Genomic DNA, 17370 nt, shown 5'->3' with positions numbered 1-17370 from the left:
ATGAGACCACACTGGTTAATTACCCTTTATGTTTGATCTATATCACGTGGACTCTTCAGAATGTGGGCAGTATCCTTGTTCGACATATATAGCATTGTATGTGTATGTGAGATACGTGTTAAGCATGGTTAGATATCGAATCTGCAAGCATGTTTCATCTCGTACGTAGTTTTGCAAGTTTTTTATTAGTTACATTTTTCCTTTACTAATTGAATTTCACAAAAGTGAATCTGATGAATGTTAGTAGATGCCTTTGTTTCTTTGAGGGTATTATGGACCATTGTAGCTTTGTTCAATTATGAAAGTGTTTCTATATTCCTCATCTGCTACTGGGTGAATTGGGATCTTCTTGAAGTTGTTAGGCCTTAGGTTTTAGTTATGCATACTGTTGTAGCTATCTCTCTATACATCTGTTTTTCTGTAATTTTCTTTTTCATTCTTGGTTCTATTATTTTCTTTTTGTTTAGATTGCGGATAAGGAAGGTTTGGGACTTCTAAGGTGGCTTGCCTCTTCTCAAGCTGCAGATGATATAAACTCTGATGATGAACTTGTCTGTGAGCCTATTTTGAGTCCCTTGTTGCCTGCAGCGACCATTGACAAGGTGTTGGAGAAAGCTAATCTGGATTATGAGAGTGAATCACAACAAGAGTGTCAGGACATTCTTGATTCAATCGAGGATTCAACTAACCTTGAAGTGTTAAATAAAAAAGCTTCTTGTTCCACAGATCCTAGCTATGCCTATCAAACTTCACCGATGAAAACAATTGCACAACTGGATGGCTTTTCTAATGATCAAAATCCAGTTACTAATGTTGGTAGATCCCCTAAACTGGAGATAAACATTGAATTGGGGAGGCTTTCTCAAGACCTGGTGCAGAAAGAAACCAGCTCAAGCTTTGTAAATAAACACAAAAGGAAGAAACCATTGTGGGGTTCCTTGCCCTTTTCCTTGACCAAAAAGCGTAATGATGATATTCAACCTGTCTGTACAAACATGAGTGATAGAAGTGGCAGTGAAACCAAAGATGGTTCAATTACTAGTTGTCAGGCTGAGGCAGACAAATGTTGTGATGATTCAGTTAGCAATGCAGACAGGAATCCTGATTCAAATGATGCAAGTGCGTTAGTTGGATGCTCTGTGCGGGACTTGATGAGGAGAAAGCGATGCTACCGTATCGAGACTCCTGAATCCAAGTCTCGAAGAGTTGAAAAGACTTCTTCAGAAGAGGAACAGAAAGAAGTCCCATTTTCCTTAAAAAAACGTTTAGAATTTCCAACACCATGGAATGATGGCCAAGACAAGAGGCCTCTTGAATGTGCCTATTCCTGTCCTTCACTTGCTGGTGAGCTTATCAAATTTAATGAGTGGAATCCACGTGTTACAACTTCTTCACTGGAGGGGTGTGGCGAGGCTTGTGATGTCAAAGCTGCCTATTCTAGTTATTCTGCACATGACAAACTACCTCTTTCCTCTAGCAATCCTGGCTCTTCATGGGTTAATACATCTAGAGACGGATGTGTTGATTCTTGTGGAGTTGATGATGAGGCCGGCATACAAAGAAAAGCCGGTTCTGGGAACTTCATAATTACAGGTCTCCCTCCATTGAATACAGGAACTAAAGAATTACCACAGTTCCTTAACACTGATTGTCGAAATTCTCTAGCATCCTTGGGCCATTGTGAGAATGATAGTCATACACAGTCGGACTCTCTTGTAAATTGTATAGAACCTGTAACTTCTGATGTATATATTTCCAATCCCAATCCATTTGTTTCAATGTTGAAGTTTAACACTGATGATAATCTTTTGGCTAGTGAGAGGTTGCTGCAAAGAGATACAACTACTACAAGATGTTTATCGAAATCTGTTGAAAGCGAAGTTTTAGTTAGAGATGATTACGTCTGCAAAAATGCCTATGAGAGGAGAACTTCGACGCATAGAATAGATGAGATGTCTCCTGAATATTTTGAAGGCATGGAGGCCGTGACCATTGCAACTTTTTTACAATTTGAAAATTGTGGTGGTGAACAACATGGTGGAGCTACTGGTTTATCATGTTCTGACATGGAAGCAAAACCTGGAGACCTTGTCGGCATGACTTTTTATAAGAAACCGCCAAAAATAGACTTGGCAGATGGGACATCTGAAAATGCTTCAATGCCCTCGACTTTACCTAATCGTGCTTCTCTACCGGGCATGGAAAATAATGAAGGATTATCAGGTTGCTATTCTAATTATATGAATATATTTTTAGATGATTTGATCTTGCTCTATATGTACGTTATGTAGAAGCTGATACAGTTTTGATGTCCTTCCCTGCAATCCCACATTGTCAATTCACATACACTAACATGCTTTTACAAACACACACGATTCTTTCTCATGTAGATGATATATTTAATTCCACATTTTTATTTTTTTGTTATTATCTTGAATTTGCTGGAAATCAAGAATGTAAGATTTTTTTGGCATAATTAGAAGATACAGTGCTAGTCAATTTGGTGTTAGAGACAGACATTTTTTAAGAACAGTCTACCTTCTCATGTCAAAGGGTGGTGCAGCTTGACCTGTGGTTCATGATTGGAGTATTGGACTGTGCTTTCAGTGAACTTGAGTGCCACAGTCTTGGGAAAGGGAAGAAAGGTAGGTTAACTTGAGCAGCATGAGCAGTGTGTGTTTAACTCCTCTAGCTAGACTGGTAGAGATAAAATGCTTTACAAACAGAGTTTTTAAGCAAGCTCTCATCCAAACTCTTAGTATTTCTAAAATTATAGTGAATATAAATGGTCTTCCGTTTTGAGATAATAGAAAACTAAAAAGGCGTATCACGCTGTATGTAAATTTCTGGCTGAAATTTTTGTTTACATAGCATGCGCATATTAGGTTGTCAAAGAAGTTTATAGTGTCATCTACTGATATGATCATTTTATAGCTTTGAAAGATGATTTCATAGATTACAGGTCAAATGAAAAACGAGCTGTATGATAATTTTATTTAGTTTCTGAATTTATATCTCCAAAAAGTGTTGTTTTGTAAGGTCGGTTGTATGTTTTTTTCTGTATGTTATGTGCTATGATTAGGAAGTTGCGATTATTAATTAGGATTCCACTGTTTTAGAAAAAGGAACAAGAGAAACATAAGAAGTACTTATGAGTTGATTGAAGGGATGACAATGGGTGTAAAATAGCAAATACTATTTCTCATCCCAATGCATTCGATACATGCACAAAAATGCCTCTTAGCAAAGCAATAGGACTAAACATGGAAAAGGTCGAGAAGGATGATTTGTCCCTCTATACTATCAGTTTGACGCACAGAGATGAACGTTCTGTGCTTTCATGTTTACTTTGAAACACGCAGCCTACACAAGTTTTCCTTTGATAAAGTGCTAGAATCTATTTGGTATTTGTTTATCAATGTTTTTACTTGTCATTGCGCAGGCAAATGATATGTCAATTTATATGGATTAATTGTTATGTTTATGTTTTCATGGGGCTTGTGAAAATTGCTCCTTATTTTCAGTTGAAGAAACTTGGACAAGACTGAATCTGCAATTGATGATGGTGGCCTTATTTTGTTCCATTTTTGGCATCAATAATATCCAATTGCATTTGCGCTTATCTCTGGCTATCTGATCTTTTTCCCCCTTCATTGTGCAGTTCGGGGAAAAGTTACAGATGAGTTACTCCCATTTTTTTGGGGGGACAGCCTGGAAGAGAAAGAAATACAGGGTAATAGCTGTACAGATAATGATTCTGATCATCATCAAGAAACTGTTGTGGGTGTTCCCACTCACTGTCAAAATGATGGCTCTTACTTATACATTCTGACATCTGCATTATCGCCCCCATCTGTAGAAAGTGTTCGTAGATGGCTTATGCAATATGATGCAGGTACCGACTGGAACTCTTAAATGAGCCTATCAGAACTTTCTGGGGTTAGCTTTTACAGCTATATATATGTATAAACTTAATACCGCATCAGTTTAGTGTTCGTCACCGAAGTGTAAAATTATTTAGTTGCTTTTGAGTGGAAGTTTAAATTCTGAAATCATGTATTAAGTACTAATGACTTCTTGTAGGCTCCTCCGGTAGTCAGTACAGTTCACAAGGTTCTCCGGCTGATACTTGTAAGAAGTGTCCACCGCAATCTAGTTCTGTATCTGACGTGAAGTCCATCCCTAATCAACTAAACCAGCAAACCCATGGAAACTCCAATGCTCAAGGTAAGCCCTCTCATAATGGGGTGACAGCCAAATGTGACGGAAATATTATGGATGTAAAAGAACACACTGATCACTCACAAGATCTCTCTCAGATATCTGGACCAGATGGGAAATCAAAATCTACTCCTTTAAGTCAAATTGGATTCAGAGATCCAGCAAGTATTGGTGGGGGGCAGCAGCTAACATTGTTAAGTATAGAGGTACTGGCGAAAGCTTTTTGGTTGTGCCATAATATCTGTGCACATTGAGGTAGTACATTTTGAATGGTATTCAACTTGTCAATGGCGCATTTTGGTTGGCTTGACTATTTTCCCCATTAATAGCTTGTTCAGCTTGTGAATTGCCCATCATTTGCTGGCATGCATTTTTTGGGTGTTCGGACGTCTCTCTTGTTCCAGAGTGAGTTTCAGGAGTTAGCACTTCGCACAAGTTCCACTTTAAAACTTTTCCTTGTTCTCCCTCTCTCTCTTTCTCTCTCTTTGTTTTTGTTTGTTTATTTTATTTGTTGCTTTTGATACAAGACCTAGAATTTAAGGGTATGGATGACATGAAGAAGGGATAAGAAATCTATCCCCTGGCTAACAACAATGTGGTAGATTTTGTTAAAGAAATACAGAATCAACAATGGGGAGAGTAGGCAGTGATTGACGGTTGCGTTCAACTATAGTTTGAGGGTGTTGGAGGGAGAATTGAATGTGGTAGAGTCTACGTGAACTATGACAAGATAATGGTGTATTCCTGTACATGTAACTAATTGGTAACTGTGAGGAAGTTGTGGAAAGTGAGAACTATTTCCAATGTAAGGTTTCATGTGATTTTCATGAATCTTAATTTATTTCGAGACACATATGTGTAAGTTCTATAATTTTTAAAAAGTATATACGACTAAATTTTTTCAATAAGTATTTCGTGCTTCATATGATTAGTATGAGAAATGTGGAAATGCATCTTCACATGGATGTTTGAGTTCTTTTCTTTTTTACATTGTAAATAACTTTTTATTTCTTTTACTCTCTCTCTCTCTCTCTCTCTCTCTTCTCTTTTCCATTTTTTTAGGATTTTCTGGCTGGCTAAAAGTCAGTATAAAATTTGTGATCCAAAGGTTAGGTTTGTCTCGAGTACTCTCTCTCAAGGACCCTGTTATAGCAAGACCAGAACTAGGTAATTGCTTTATGTATATAGATTAAAAAAATTGGTTTAAAATTATCAATAATCTAAATTGACGGGATTGTGGGAACTAAAACACACTTATCAATACATTTTGGAAGTTGCCCAGCAGGGTAAAAAATTAATGACTTCGTTTGTAACGTCCGTAATTTTATGCCCGTTTATGTCCTTTGTCCACATCACCCCGTGATAATTATGTGATTTCAGTCATTATCGATATTTAAAACCTTGCTACCCGTGGCTGACCTTTAGTAGAACTGACTTGCGACATCTGCAAGAAATAGATTGTGGTGGTTAGATCTAATGTAGAAGCAATCATAGAGATGTTGTTCATGAAATGGTTGTGAGTTAGGCTCTTATTTGTGAACTTTTAGTTCTTTATGTCGTTCCTATGTGAATGTTGCAGTGGCTATTTGGCATTTCAGTGCATTAGTATTGCTATTCTCTTCCATGGAGGGAAAAGTTTTATTGATTTTGATACAGACATTCCTAAGAATTTTGTGATAATTATAAGGCTTTTCACATGTTATACAAGAGTTTGTGGTACCTTGTATGTGTTTACCAGAGTCGAGAAATCTACCAGTTCTATGAGCTCTGTGACACAAGTGATGCTGTTGAAATCTGTGCTCCTACAGTAGGGGAAGGTCGAAAGTATTAAATAAAATTAAATACAGTTTTATTAGAATTTTAAGCATGCATTATAAAAGATCATCAGAGCTCATTTATATAGAGGAATCCACTTTTTCCCACTTCTTATTTATTTATTTATTTATTCCTGCCATAATAATAATATAATAGAATATGAATGATTGTGCTTCCATGAACTTCTTGTGAGTTGTGACTTGTGCTTGTATGTGTTTTCTAAAATTTTTGTTAGACATGACTTTGTTCTACAGTTTTTTGTGCTTGCTTGTTTAATGTCTGTCTATCAGTTTTTCGTTCTTTTTGACACTGATGTTCTTTGTAGAATTCGCATTATTGTCTCCATCAACATGCTTACCATTTTTGGATATCGGCATGTCAGTCTAATTCAACATATGTAACATTTTTGGATATTGGCCTATCGGTCTAATGAACATGTGGAACCTTGATAAAACTAGCTCTACTTCTTGAATAATTTGATACTTCTTCTGAATTCCAGCTCTGACTTGGGTGGTTTGGGGCATTACTGATTGACAGATTCAAGTGGAAACCAGAGGAGATTTACTGCCTGACCCCCTGTTTGATGCCATCAATATCATAGTTCTTGCTACTCAGGAAGATAGCGATAATATCCATGATGTTTATGTTCTTATGCGAAGTAAAAACGAATATATTCAAAGGTAATGGTGGTTTCTATCTGATGCTGAAATTCAATATTGTTCATCTTTTAACAATATTGCCTTTTATATTCACTCCATGTGTCTAAATTATACTCCCTTTGTCTCAAAGACTGGTCCATGTTTTTTTGAATGTCCCACGTAAACTGCCCGCTTAGTAAAATGAACTTACAAATTTTTGATATTTATTTCAGTGGAACTGAAAGTATTAACTAATATGACATGAGGGTCAGTTTTGGAAATTTATGCTCTTCACTTTGTGTATGTAAAATGCTCGTCTCCTTATAACCTTGGCATTTGTAAACTAGGGACTTTTCTGCGCAAGAGAGTATTGATTATGAAATTTCATGGAGTCATGATGAGATTGCAATTAAGTGATATTTTATGTTAGAATATAAATATGGTTTACTGAAGTATATTTAAATGGTTGTAATGGAAAGAGAGAGATGGAGGAAACAAAGACTATCAGCATCACACAAGTTGATTTCTTGGAATTAATTGAGGAGACAAGAAATTGTTACAGCTTCCTTAAGTTTGGAGAGTGGAATTAAATTCAGCAACAAAGCAATGTAACTTCATCGTGTATCCAAAAGATTGACATTACAACAACATAGGTTTCCTCACAGCCTATGCCATTTTCAGTCAATTTTAACCAGGGGTCACAACTTCTGTTCCCGTGAAAACTACTGCAATGTTTCCACTTCATAGTGAAACACAATGAAACATGGATTTATGGAATAACTATCTATTGGTTTTATGGAATTAATTCAGGAGATGAGAAAAAACTGCTGTTTGCGGTTTGTCATGAGTTGGTAGATCCATGCAGTGGTGTTCTAATTAATCTGCCTACTTTATTCATGGCGATTATTGCAAATTCAACACTTCCGCCCTCATTCATATGTGTTTCTGAATTGTCTTTTCTCGATTAAGGACATTAGTATGAAATTCATGATCCCGAGTATGTTTTTCTTTTTTGAGATGCTTGATGGATTGGAACATCATCTAGCAAGATATGAATGCACCCTCTTAATTTTTAAGGAGAGAACTCAAATTCAGCAACTAACAAGAGAAAATTCCCAGTAATGTTCCCACATAGTTTGCAGTTATTCTCCCAAGTTAATGTTTGGGACAGTTAAAATTTCTCCTGCTTTCTATTTATTTTTATTATATCGTTTTAGCTGCTTTTGTCTTTTAAGGAGGCTGTAGTTTGTTTACTTTCTAAAATTTACCATTGTTCTATTTTGTAGTTATAAAGCATTCACTTTCTATTATGATTAGAATTTTGTTCAGATACTACACCCTGCATATTTTCAACATTTTATTTGCTGGTTTGAGAACTTTTTCCCCTAAAAATTGAGCTCAAGTGTACTGTTTTGGCTTATGCCAACCTCATTGGTATTGGTTTTCGCTTTGTGTTTGTTTGGAATGGATGGGAATTTCTTCAATCCTCGTGCTTTCCTGTTTACAGAAATCTTGATGGGATATCTGGTTGCGAGGTGTTGGTTTCCTCTGAAGAGAAGCACTTACTCAACCAATTTATAGATATTATTTCCACTTTTGATCCGGATATATTAATTGGCTGGGATATTCAAGGTGGTTCCCTTGGATTTCTGGCTGAAAGGGCTTCACATCTTGGCATTAGTTTACTAAATAGCATATCTCGGACGCCATCTGATATGAAGGTAGCTGCTCTTGATTTGGATGTTCCTGTGAGAGGAATATCAGATATTTTACGTCCTGAACCTTTGATTTCGGATACTGTTCAAGTTGAAAATGCAGTAATTGAGGATGAATGGGGCCGAACTCATGCCAGTGGCGTCCATGTTGGTGGTAGGATTGTTCTTAACGTTTGGCGAGTGATGCGTGGTGAAATTAAGCTGAATATGTACACAGTTGAAGCTGTAGCTGAGGATGTTCTGAGGCGAAAAATTCCATCTATTCATTGCAAGGTATTGACAAAATGGTTTTCTAGTGGTCCTGGACGAGCAAGATATCGATGTATTGAATATGTTGTGGAGAGAGCTAAGTTGAACCTCGAGATAATGAATCAACTTGATATGGTATGTTCACTAACTTTTTCTAGTTGGGATTTGCATGAGGGTCTGTGCAGGCTGCCTTTGTTGCCTAATTGTTTCTTTTAGATTTTATTTGTTATTCTTTTTCTTTTCTCTTTGTCTCTGTCAAGTTTAGAGCCTTGTTTTTACACAGCTGGTCCCAAGTCTGGAAAAAGGGGAAATGGTTGCATTAGGTAGCATAACAGCCAGCGTAAAACTTTGCTAGGACCTGTATGAACATGAATCCTATGAATGTATGAGTATGGCGGTGAGACTGGATCGAAAAATAGGATTCATGTAGCCGACCCCAAGTAGTTGGAAAAAAAGCTTTCCTGAGTTGAGTATTTTTTTTCTTTCCTATATTTTTCGGGTTATGGGAGGGGGTTGGTGAGATTGCATGGCCCCCTTCAATTTTATTTATCGAAGTGGAATGAGAGTAATGAACTTTTTTGTATAAACATAAGAATAAGTGAGTGTGACTGTAATTGATTTACATTCACTGATAGTGATGGACCCATATTAGGATAATGCTGTGTGGGACTAGCTTTGGGGTGCTCAATCTTACTCCATCCTCTTTTCACCCCCAAGTAAATTTTTTAGTGGGGAAAAGAAAAAAAGGACGAAAGATGACTATTTTTCCTTGTGAAGCCTAGACTGATGAAGAATATTTTTCTTTTTGAAGATTAGGCTTTCTGGTTTTCTTTTTGTGGTGTAGTGTACTGCATCAAAGTTGGCAAGTTTTTGTATGTATTGCTTATCATACAAGAAAACTGAACCTTGCTCTCTTGTCATTTCATGAAAATCAGAAACTAGTTAGTTTTAATCTCATAGTAATTTCCTTGCTTTATTGCACAAGTACTTTGCGAGGACCGGTATGAACACGAATCCTACGAATGTATGAGTATGGCGGTGAGACTAGATTGAAAAATAGGATTCATGTAGCCGGCCCCAAGTAGTTTGAAAAAGGCTTTCTTGAGTTGAGTATTTTTTTTTTCTTTTCTATATTTTTCAGGTTATGGGAGGGGGGTTGGTGAGATCGCATGGCCACCTTCAATTTTATTTATCGAAGTGGAATGAGAGTAATGAACTTTTTTGTATAAACATAAGAATAAGTGAGTGTGACTGTAATTGATTTGCATTCACTGATAGTGATGGACCCATAGTAGGGCAATGCTGTGTGGGACTAGCTTTGGGGTGCTCAATCTTACTCCGTCCTCTTTTCATCCCCAAGTAAATTTATTAGTGGGGAAAAGAAAAAAAGGGATGAAAGATGAATATTTTTCTTTGTGAAGCCTAGACTGATGAAGAATATTTTTCTTTTTGAAGATTAGGCCTTCTGGTTTTCTTTTCGTGGTGTGGTGTACTGCATTAAAGTGGGCAAGTGTTTGTATGAATTGCTTATCATACAAGAAAACTGAACCTTGCTCTCTTGTCATTTCATGAAAATCAGAAACTAGTTAGTTAGTTTTAATCTCATAGTATTTTCCTTGCTTTATTGCACATCATTTTATAGAGGTAGTTTTATATGTTTTAGTACTTTGAAGGGGTATATCCGTATTGTAACTTCCTGGATCATTTTTTGGATTGAAGTGACTTTGGAGTTAAAAGGTGGAATTGGATAAATTTTATTTGTTTTCCGGACATGGGATCCTCATATGGCAACAGATTCAAATGTGTCCAGTTTTCTTTAAATAATTTGAAAGGTCCTAAAATTACTGGCTAGAATATTTTCTTGAAACACTTTAATTGCCCATTAAATAAATAGGGTTGGTGTTTAGTATGTGTGTACTCTTGATGGTCCTATGGCTGTGCTAAATGTAAGCTTTTGTATCATGCTCGGAAAAGAGAAGGGTTCAGATATACAGTGAAGAAATCTGTATCTTGCTCTAAAAAGAAGGCTTTGGAGATTCATTTCTTACCTGCCTATTACTTCTATTATCAAGCATCGCCATTGTTGTTGGCTTTTGTAATTTTCCCTTTCAAAAATTAAGTGATCACAGATCAATACGGAACTGTGAATTATTACTTGATCAACAGAATATATCACAAGGTCCTGTAGATAATACTTATCTATTGAGGCAGAAAGGAAACTGAATTTTCTCATGATATATTGACAAAGTTAATGTTGCATGGGATCTTCATAAGTCACTCATTGGCACTTAGAAGTTCAATTCATGCCTTATGGTTTTTGAACTAAGCAAAAACTTCATTGTTTGGCCATATCTTAACTAGCTATCACTAGCTCCAGAAGTTTATTGTCGCAACGATCCCTTCATTGTTGCCTACTCCTTTTAAGTGGAGAGAACGTAAGATAAGAAAAATGATAAGGCTTCCCCTAGTCCTTTTATGTACTTGCACTTTGTACTTAAAGCACTCCAAATCACCCAATGTTTTGTGGGCATGGCAAGAAGCATTTTCCCTCTTAAGCGCTGTACTACTTTTCTTTTCCCTGCTCATTAACTAACCAAACCATGGAAATGAGAGGTTTTTGAATACTTGTCTTATCTTCTGTCCTGTCTTACCAAATGGTGTGTAAAATGTATCTATATGTGCTTTTGAGATTTGTAGCCTTCAATTATTATTATGTCTGATTTTTTTTCCGGTCCAGCAAATGTGAAAGAAATTATAAACTGAATTTCTTTCCTTCTTTTTCCACTTCAATGTCAATTGTGGCCTCTTTTGATGTCTGTGCGTTTGCAGATAAGTCGAACATCAGAACTCGCCCGGGTATTTGGCATAGACTTTTTTTCTGTTCTCTCTCGAGGTTCACAGTATCGTGTGGAATCTATGTTACTGAGATTGGCACACTCACAAAACTATCTTGCCATCTCTCCTGGGAACCTACAGGTTTTGCTATTTTCTCCTGTTTAATATCTAATGGTGCATCACATTATTATAATTGCAGTGTTATGGCGTGTTACTTAACCATTTATTCTGAGGATATTTCGCTGCAATATTGAGAATAGTCCTTTTGCGTAAACTGTTTGAAGCTTCTCTACTGTGCTGTAACCTTTGTGATCCACACTAAGTATATTTTCTTATCGCAAGGTGTAATGATTCCAAATTTCGATTCTGATTAAAATGATCACAGCTGCTAATATGTCTTGTAGTAACAAAAATGCATGAAATGTTCACGTCGCATGAAATGTTTACGTAGCATGGAGAGTAAGTCCTAAGCTGTTTTATCCCTATTTTCCATAACAAGTGAATTCTTGTTTTGCCCTTACACAATAAAATAATAGTTTTCATTCTTTTCTCTCCATATCTTTTCCAAAGGTGATGAAAGGTTGCCACATGCCACTATCTTTTCTTTTTTCTTCCTTAATTGTTCAAACACGATGAGAAGTCAACGCTACCCTCTCCTTTCCTCTCTTTCCTCTCACAGGTCACAGTTACTGTTCTCCTCTCCTTTCCTTTCCCTCCTATTAATCCTAATGACTATTAGGAATTCATAAATTACTAATACAAGTTGGCTGAAGATTTGATGTGGTGGTTCTGTGATACTGTCTTTGTCTGTCTATTGGTGGGCTTTTAAAGCATTGGCTGATGTTTATGCTCTCTCTCTCTCTCTCTCTCTCTCTCGTTATGCAACACTTTGATTGTCTTTGACTGAATACTGATGCAATTGTCATTATTAGGTTGCTTCGCAACCCGCAATGGAGTGCCTACCTCTTGTGATGGAGCCAGAATCTGGTTTTTATGCAGATCCAGTTGTTGTTTTGGATTTTCAGTCGCTTTATCCATCAATGATAATTGCATACAACCTCTGCTTTTGTACATGCCTCGGAAATGTTACGCCTTCGAAGGCAAACACACTTGGTGTTAGTTCATTCTCACTAGATGCACGTGTTTTGCGGGATTTAAAAAATGAAATTCTGCTTACTCCAAATGGTGTTATGTATGTTACTTCAAAGGTGATGCTTTCTTTTGAAAGTTCTATGTCTGCCAGTAAATGCACTCTTGCATGTGATCATTGTCCGTAGACTGTAGTTGAATGCCATAAGAAATATAATGGGCACAATAATAGTTTGTTATCAATAAGTTGATCATGCATGACATTCCATGTGATTTCTTATGTATTAAGGGATACGTATCTATTTTCCTTGTATGCTGTTGTGTATTTCATCCCTTATATGGTATTGGAATTCTTCAGTAGTGAGCTTAGTTCATATTTGTAGATACATAATGCTTCTTCTTTAGGTGGGAAAATGTCTCTGTTGTAAAGGGAAGCTATAATTGAACTGGACACCAGGTTTTTTGATAGTTATATTCAAGAAAGTGTTGTTTACTTGTGCTCTTAATCAGCAATGGGAACAGTTGTAGGCTAAAAAAATTGTGGTGGATGCTGTAACTATAGAGTAATCCGGGTTGGGTGATGGAGATGAAGGTACTACATCTAGATATTAGAGGTTAAATGACAATTGATGCATAAATTTGTAACGTGGAGACGAAGTTTCTATTGCTATGATGGGAAATGAAATTTGTTCTTACTTTCCATCGCCCGCCGCCCGCTGGGGGGGGGGGGTGTTTGTATGGATGATCAAGTTTCATTTGTTTCAAGGTGTTTCAATAATGTTTGTTTGTCAGTTCATTCTTGTAAATTTACTGTTTTTGCATTGTCTTTAGATTTTTCTCGTCTTTAAGAGTTGTTCCATCTTATTATATGCTTTCTACAGGTTCGTAAAGGTATACTACCTCGCTTACTGGAGGAAATATTATCAACTAGAATTATGGTGAAAAAAGGAATGAAGGAGTTGGCTCCTTCACAGCAAGTTCTTTACAGGGTTAGAATCTAATTCAAGTTAATTTGCAGTATATTTCCCAGAACTATCAATCTAAGACGGAATTTCAAAGGATTCAAAGCTTACACTAGATGCTTAATCAAGATTGTCTTATTAGTCTGAAGATTAATTGTAACTTGACTTCAACTGTGATACACATATGTTTTTGTTTAGAGGATGATTAGAAATATGAAATTAAAAGGTGAAAAGGCTTGAAAATGTGAATGACAGTAGATTTGAAGCTTTCCCTTTTCTTTCTCCTTATTTTTCCCATGTCAATTGTCTTTGTATTTAAATATTTAATCATCCAATGCACTAATTGAAATTGTCTTTACAGTTAAGTGCACGTATTGACATATATGTAATCATACATTTTGAAGTTATTAAGTATCATTTTATTTTTTAATTGTGGATTGTATAATTTAACATTACTAGAAGTGTTTTCCTTTTATTTATTTTATTTTATTGTTTTCTCTTCTGAAAAGTGTGGTTTAAGTATGATTCACTAAGGTTGTTCCTGCTTATTTTGTTACTTTCTTTCAGATATTTAATGCAAGACAGCTTGCTCTGAAGCTAATATCGAATGTAACGTACGGCTATACAGCTGCTGGATTTAGTGGTCGGATGCCTTGTGCAGAACTTGCCGATAGTATTGTTCAGTGCGGCCGTAGAACACTAGAAAGTGCTATTTCATTTGTAAATGCACATGATAAGTGGAAGGCTAAAGTAATTTATGGTGATACTGATAGGTATGCTCTCAACCTTTACTAATGGTTAAAGATTCAAGAACTATCCAATCTTAAACAGTTTATATAATCTACATTATTTAATATGTGGCTAACTTGGAGAGTGGCAGAACCACTTTTCCATTGCTTGCAATTTTATATTCTTCAATGTTGAAATCGCTGCTGCTTAAAAGTTGAACTATAGTGTTCTTTTTGATAGTTTGCAAAATGTTGTGAACTTCCATGATTCTCAATCTTGGTTAGTTAGATTCAACAGATTAGATCATTTTTCCAATGGGCTTTACTTCTGTGAAAATCATTTTCCAGCTTATTTTTTTCACCTCTTCAAATGATCTGAGCTTAATTTTAAATGGTCATGAACTTTTTCAAGTTATGGTGAACCTTCTTTTTGTACTTGTCGCTGGATTTCGTTATGGCCTTTGCTGTTCGAACTAGATCATTGCTTCTACTTATTTATCATTTATTCTGCAAATGTTAAGTTTTTGCCCATAATTACTTTATGCAGTATGTTTGTCCTCCTTAAAGGGCGAACTGTTAAAGAATCTTTCCAGATTGGACATGAGATTGCTTCTACAATAACTGCAATGAATCCACATCCTGTCACACTGAAAATGGAGAAGGTCTATCATCCATGCTTCCTCCTTACTAAGAAACGCTATGTTGGTTACAGTTTTGAGAGCCCCAACCAAATCAAACCTACTTTTGATGCTAAAGGTATTGAGACAGTACGCAGAGATACTTGTGGGGCTGTGGCCAAAACAATGGAGCAGTCGTTGCGACTTTTTTTTGAGCACCAGGATAATAATAAGGTAGAAACACAATTTTTATTTTATGTATTTATTTATTTTTTCCACTGAACCAAAGCTAACGAGTCACACTAGGGATGGTTTGATGGATGTGGTTTTATAAGGCAGGCTTGTGACAAACTTTTTAGTTTCGCAAAACTAAGGACTTAACTTTAGTATCAGTTGAGTGAATAGTTTGGGCTTAGTTACAATTCTGTGTCAGGTGATATTCTGTGAAACAAGAGAATATGAATTGACTAGAAAATTATGAAATTTTAAATGAAGAAATAAGGAAATAATGTCATACTGTGCAAAATTTTTGATGTATTATTTGTAAACCATACTGGAAATTTCCATCATATACCACAAAAACAAGTTTATAAACATCTAATTTTTTTCACCCAGTGTGAGTTTCCATTTATCTGCACAGATCAAAGCTTACTTGCAGCGTCAATGGACTCGGATATTATCCGGCAGGGTTTCTCTTCAGGATTTTGTTTTTGCAAAGGAGGTTCGCTTAGGTACCTATAGTACAAGGGCATCTTCGTCACTCCCACCAGCAGCAATTGTGGCAACTAAAGCAATGAGAGCAGACCGCAGGGCGGAGCCACGGTATGCAGAGAGAATACCTTATGTCGTAGTCCATGGCGAGCCTGGGTCTCGCCTGGTTGATATGGTAGTAGATCCACTAGATCTTCTGGCAATAGATGCCCCCTTCAGGTTAAATGATTTATATTACATCAATAAACAGATAATCCCAGCTTTACAGAGGGTATTTGGCCTGGTTGGAGCTGACTTAAACCAGTGGTTTTCGGACATGCCTCGCCCAGGACGGGAAGCTATCACGAAATTCAACTCTTACGCTCCAAATTCGCATCGAACCAGAATTGATTATTACTATTTGTCAAAACATTGTATCCTGTGTGGTGAGCTGGTCCAAGCTTCAGCCCATATATGTGGTAAATGTCTAAAGAATGAAGCTGCTGTTGCAACAGCTTTGACCGGAAGAACTTCAAAATTGGAGAGAGAGACTCAACACCTTGTTGCAGTGAGTGTCGTGATCTTTTGCATCAATTTCAGTGGAACATTTTGGTTATTTTGTGCAGCGCATTCATCTGATAATTTGCCTACTTGCATAAAGTCCATCTATTTTTATATACTTCTTTCATGGTTAATTTACTTGTTATGAATCTGCTATATTTATTTATTTTAGTAACAAATTCTAATTCGAACAAACTGAAGTTACAGGAGGCTTTCTAATAGGGATCATAACATATTAGTTATTCTAAAATTCACACATGAATACTGTCTTGAATTCTGAAATTTATCTGCGGAATTTCAATATTTTTGATTGAATAATTTCATGATCTCCTTCTCCTCGAATCATTGCGTTCTCCTGTAATATGTTGTTGCCTCTGAGTTGCCAGCAATATTGTTTTTTTCCAAGAAAATTCTGATCATGTATTTAATGTGCCATGTAGTTGCTGAGTTTTGAATTGTTACTGTGTGCGCACTTTGAGTTTGTGACGTTGTGGGACATAAAATAGCTAGTTGACTGTTTAATGGTGGTGGTTTCTCTCGCAGATGTGCCGGCATTGTGGAGGTGGTGATGGGCTGATGGAAAGTGGAATAAAGTGCACATCGCTGGCATGCTCAGTGTTCTATGAGAGGCGGAAAGTTCAGAAAGAACTGCAGGCCCTATCCACTGTAGCTACGGAGGCAGGTTTATATCCAAGGTGTATGGTTGAATGGTTTTAAATGTCGGGATGCTCCTGTCCGGTCTTACTAGATCACGAATCTAGGAATGTACTCTCTACAATGTGTTATTTTTACCTATTTGGTTCGGCGGTGTAATATAGTTGTATATTATGTGATTTATGTATGTAATTGTTGCATCTTATTTTGTGATTTTTAGAAGTTTGAACTATTGAGATTTGAAGAGTGTATATTTATAGTTCTGTTGTTTTGTGATTATGTAATCATATTCTATGGCTTTTATCTGAACTAAGTAAGCCAGGAAACAGCTCCATAGTTTTGTTCTGCAACTGATCGAATTAGATGATGATGCAGAATAGGGATCTTCCAAAAGCGATAGGATGAAAGACACATGGTTTGACGATGATTCAGACGGTTGGTACACCTACGGAAACTCTCCATTTTCCTTACCAATAGACCAGTGGTCTAGCGATACCAGACTCTTATTTTTCAAAGGGAGATTAGGGATTTGAGTCTCGGTGGAAGCATGTGTTTATGAGTACCGATTAAGAAGTAAAAATAAAAAATAAAAAAAA

At 36.5% G+C, this 17370-nt stretch overlaps 1 protein-coding gene across 2 annotated transcripts in view; it reads left to right on the top strand.

Annotated features, from left to right (window-relative positions):
* The window catches only part of LOC132294627 (DNA polymerase zeta catalytic subunit), a 29014-nt gene extending 12018 nt beyond the window's left edge, over positions 1–16996 (top strand). For both annotated transcript variants that reach the window (XM_059792539.1, XM_059792540.1), the window contains 12 exons: positions 468–2223; positions 3662–3895; positions 4084–4427; positions 6574–6716; positions 8182–8773; positions 11468–11614; positions 12406–12681; positions 13444–13551; positions 14092–14297; positions 14800–15103; positions 15510–16127; positions 16664–16996. In XM_059792539.1, the coding sequence (XP_059648522.1) occupies positions 468–2223; positions 3662–3895; positions 4084–4427; positions 6574–6716; positions 8182–8773; positions 11468–11614; positions 12406–12681; positions 13444–13551; positions 14092–14297; positions 14800–15103; positions 15510–16127; positions 16664–16837 (4902 nt within the window). In that variant the 3' untranslated portion in view covers positions 16838–16996. The remainder of the gene's footprint in view (positions 1–467; positions 2224–3661; positions 3896–4083; positions 4428–6573; positions 6717–8181; positions 8774–11467; positions 11615–12405; positions 12682–13443; positions 13552–14091; positions 14298–14799; positions 15104–15509; positions 16128–16663) is intronic.
* The last annotated feature ends 374 nt before the right edge of the window (positions 16997–17370 follow it).

This window comes from Cornus florida, unplaced genomic scaffold, assembly GCF_030987335.1.
Source record: "Cornus florida cultivar Cherokee Brave unplaced genomic scaffold, ASM3098733v1 CherokeeBrave_3.0.0_Hap2_Chr02, whole genome shotgun sequence".
Classification (NCBI taxonomy): Eukaryota; Viridiplantae; Streptophyta; class Magnoliopsida; order Cornales; family Cornaceae; genus Cornus; species Cornus florida.
This window is presented reverse-complemented; position numbering and strand designations above follow the sequence as displayed.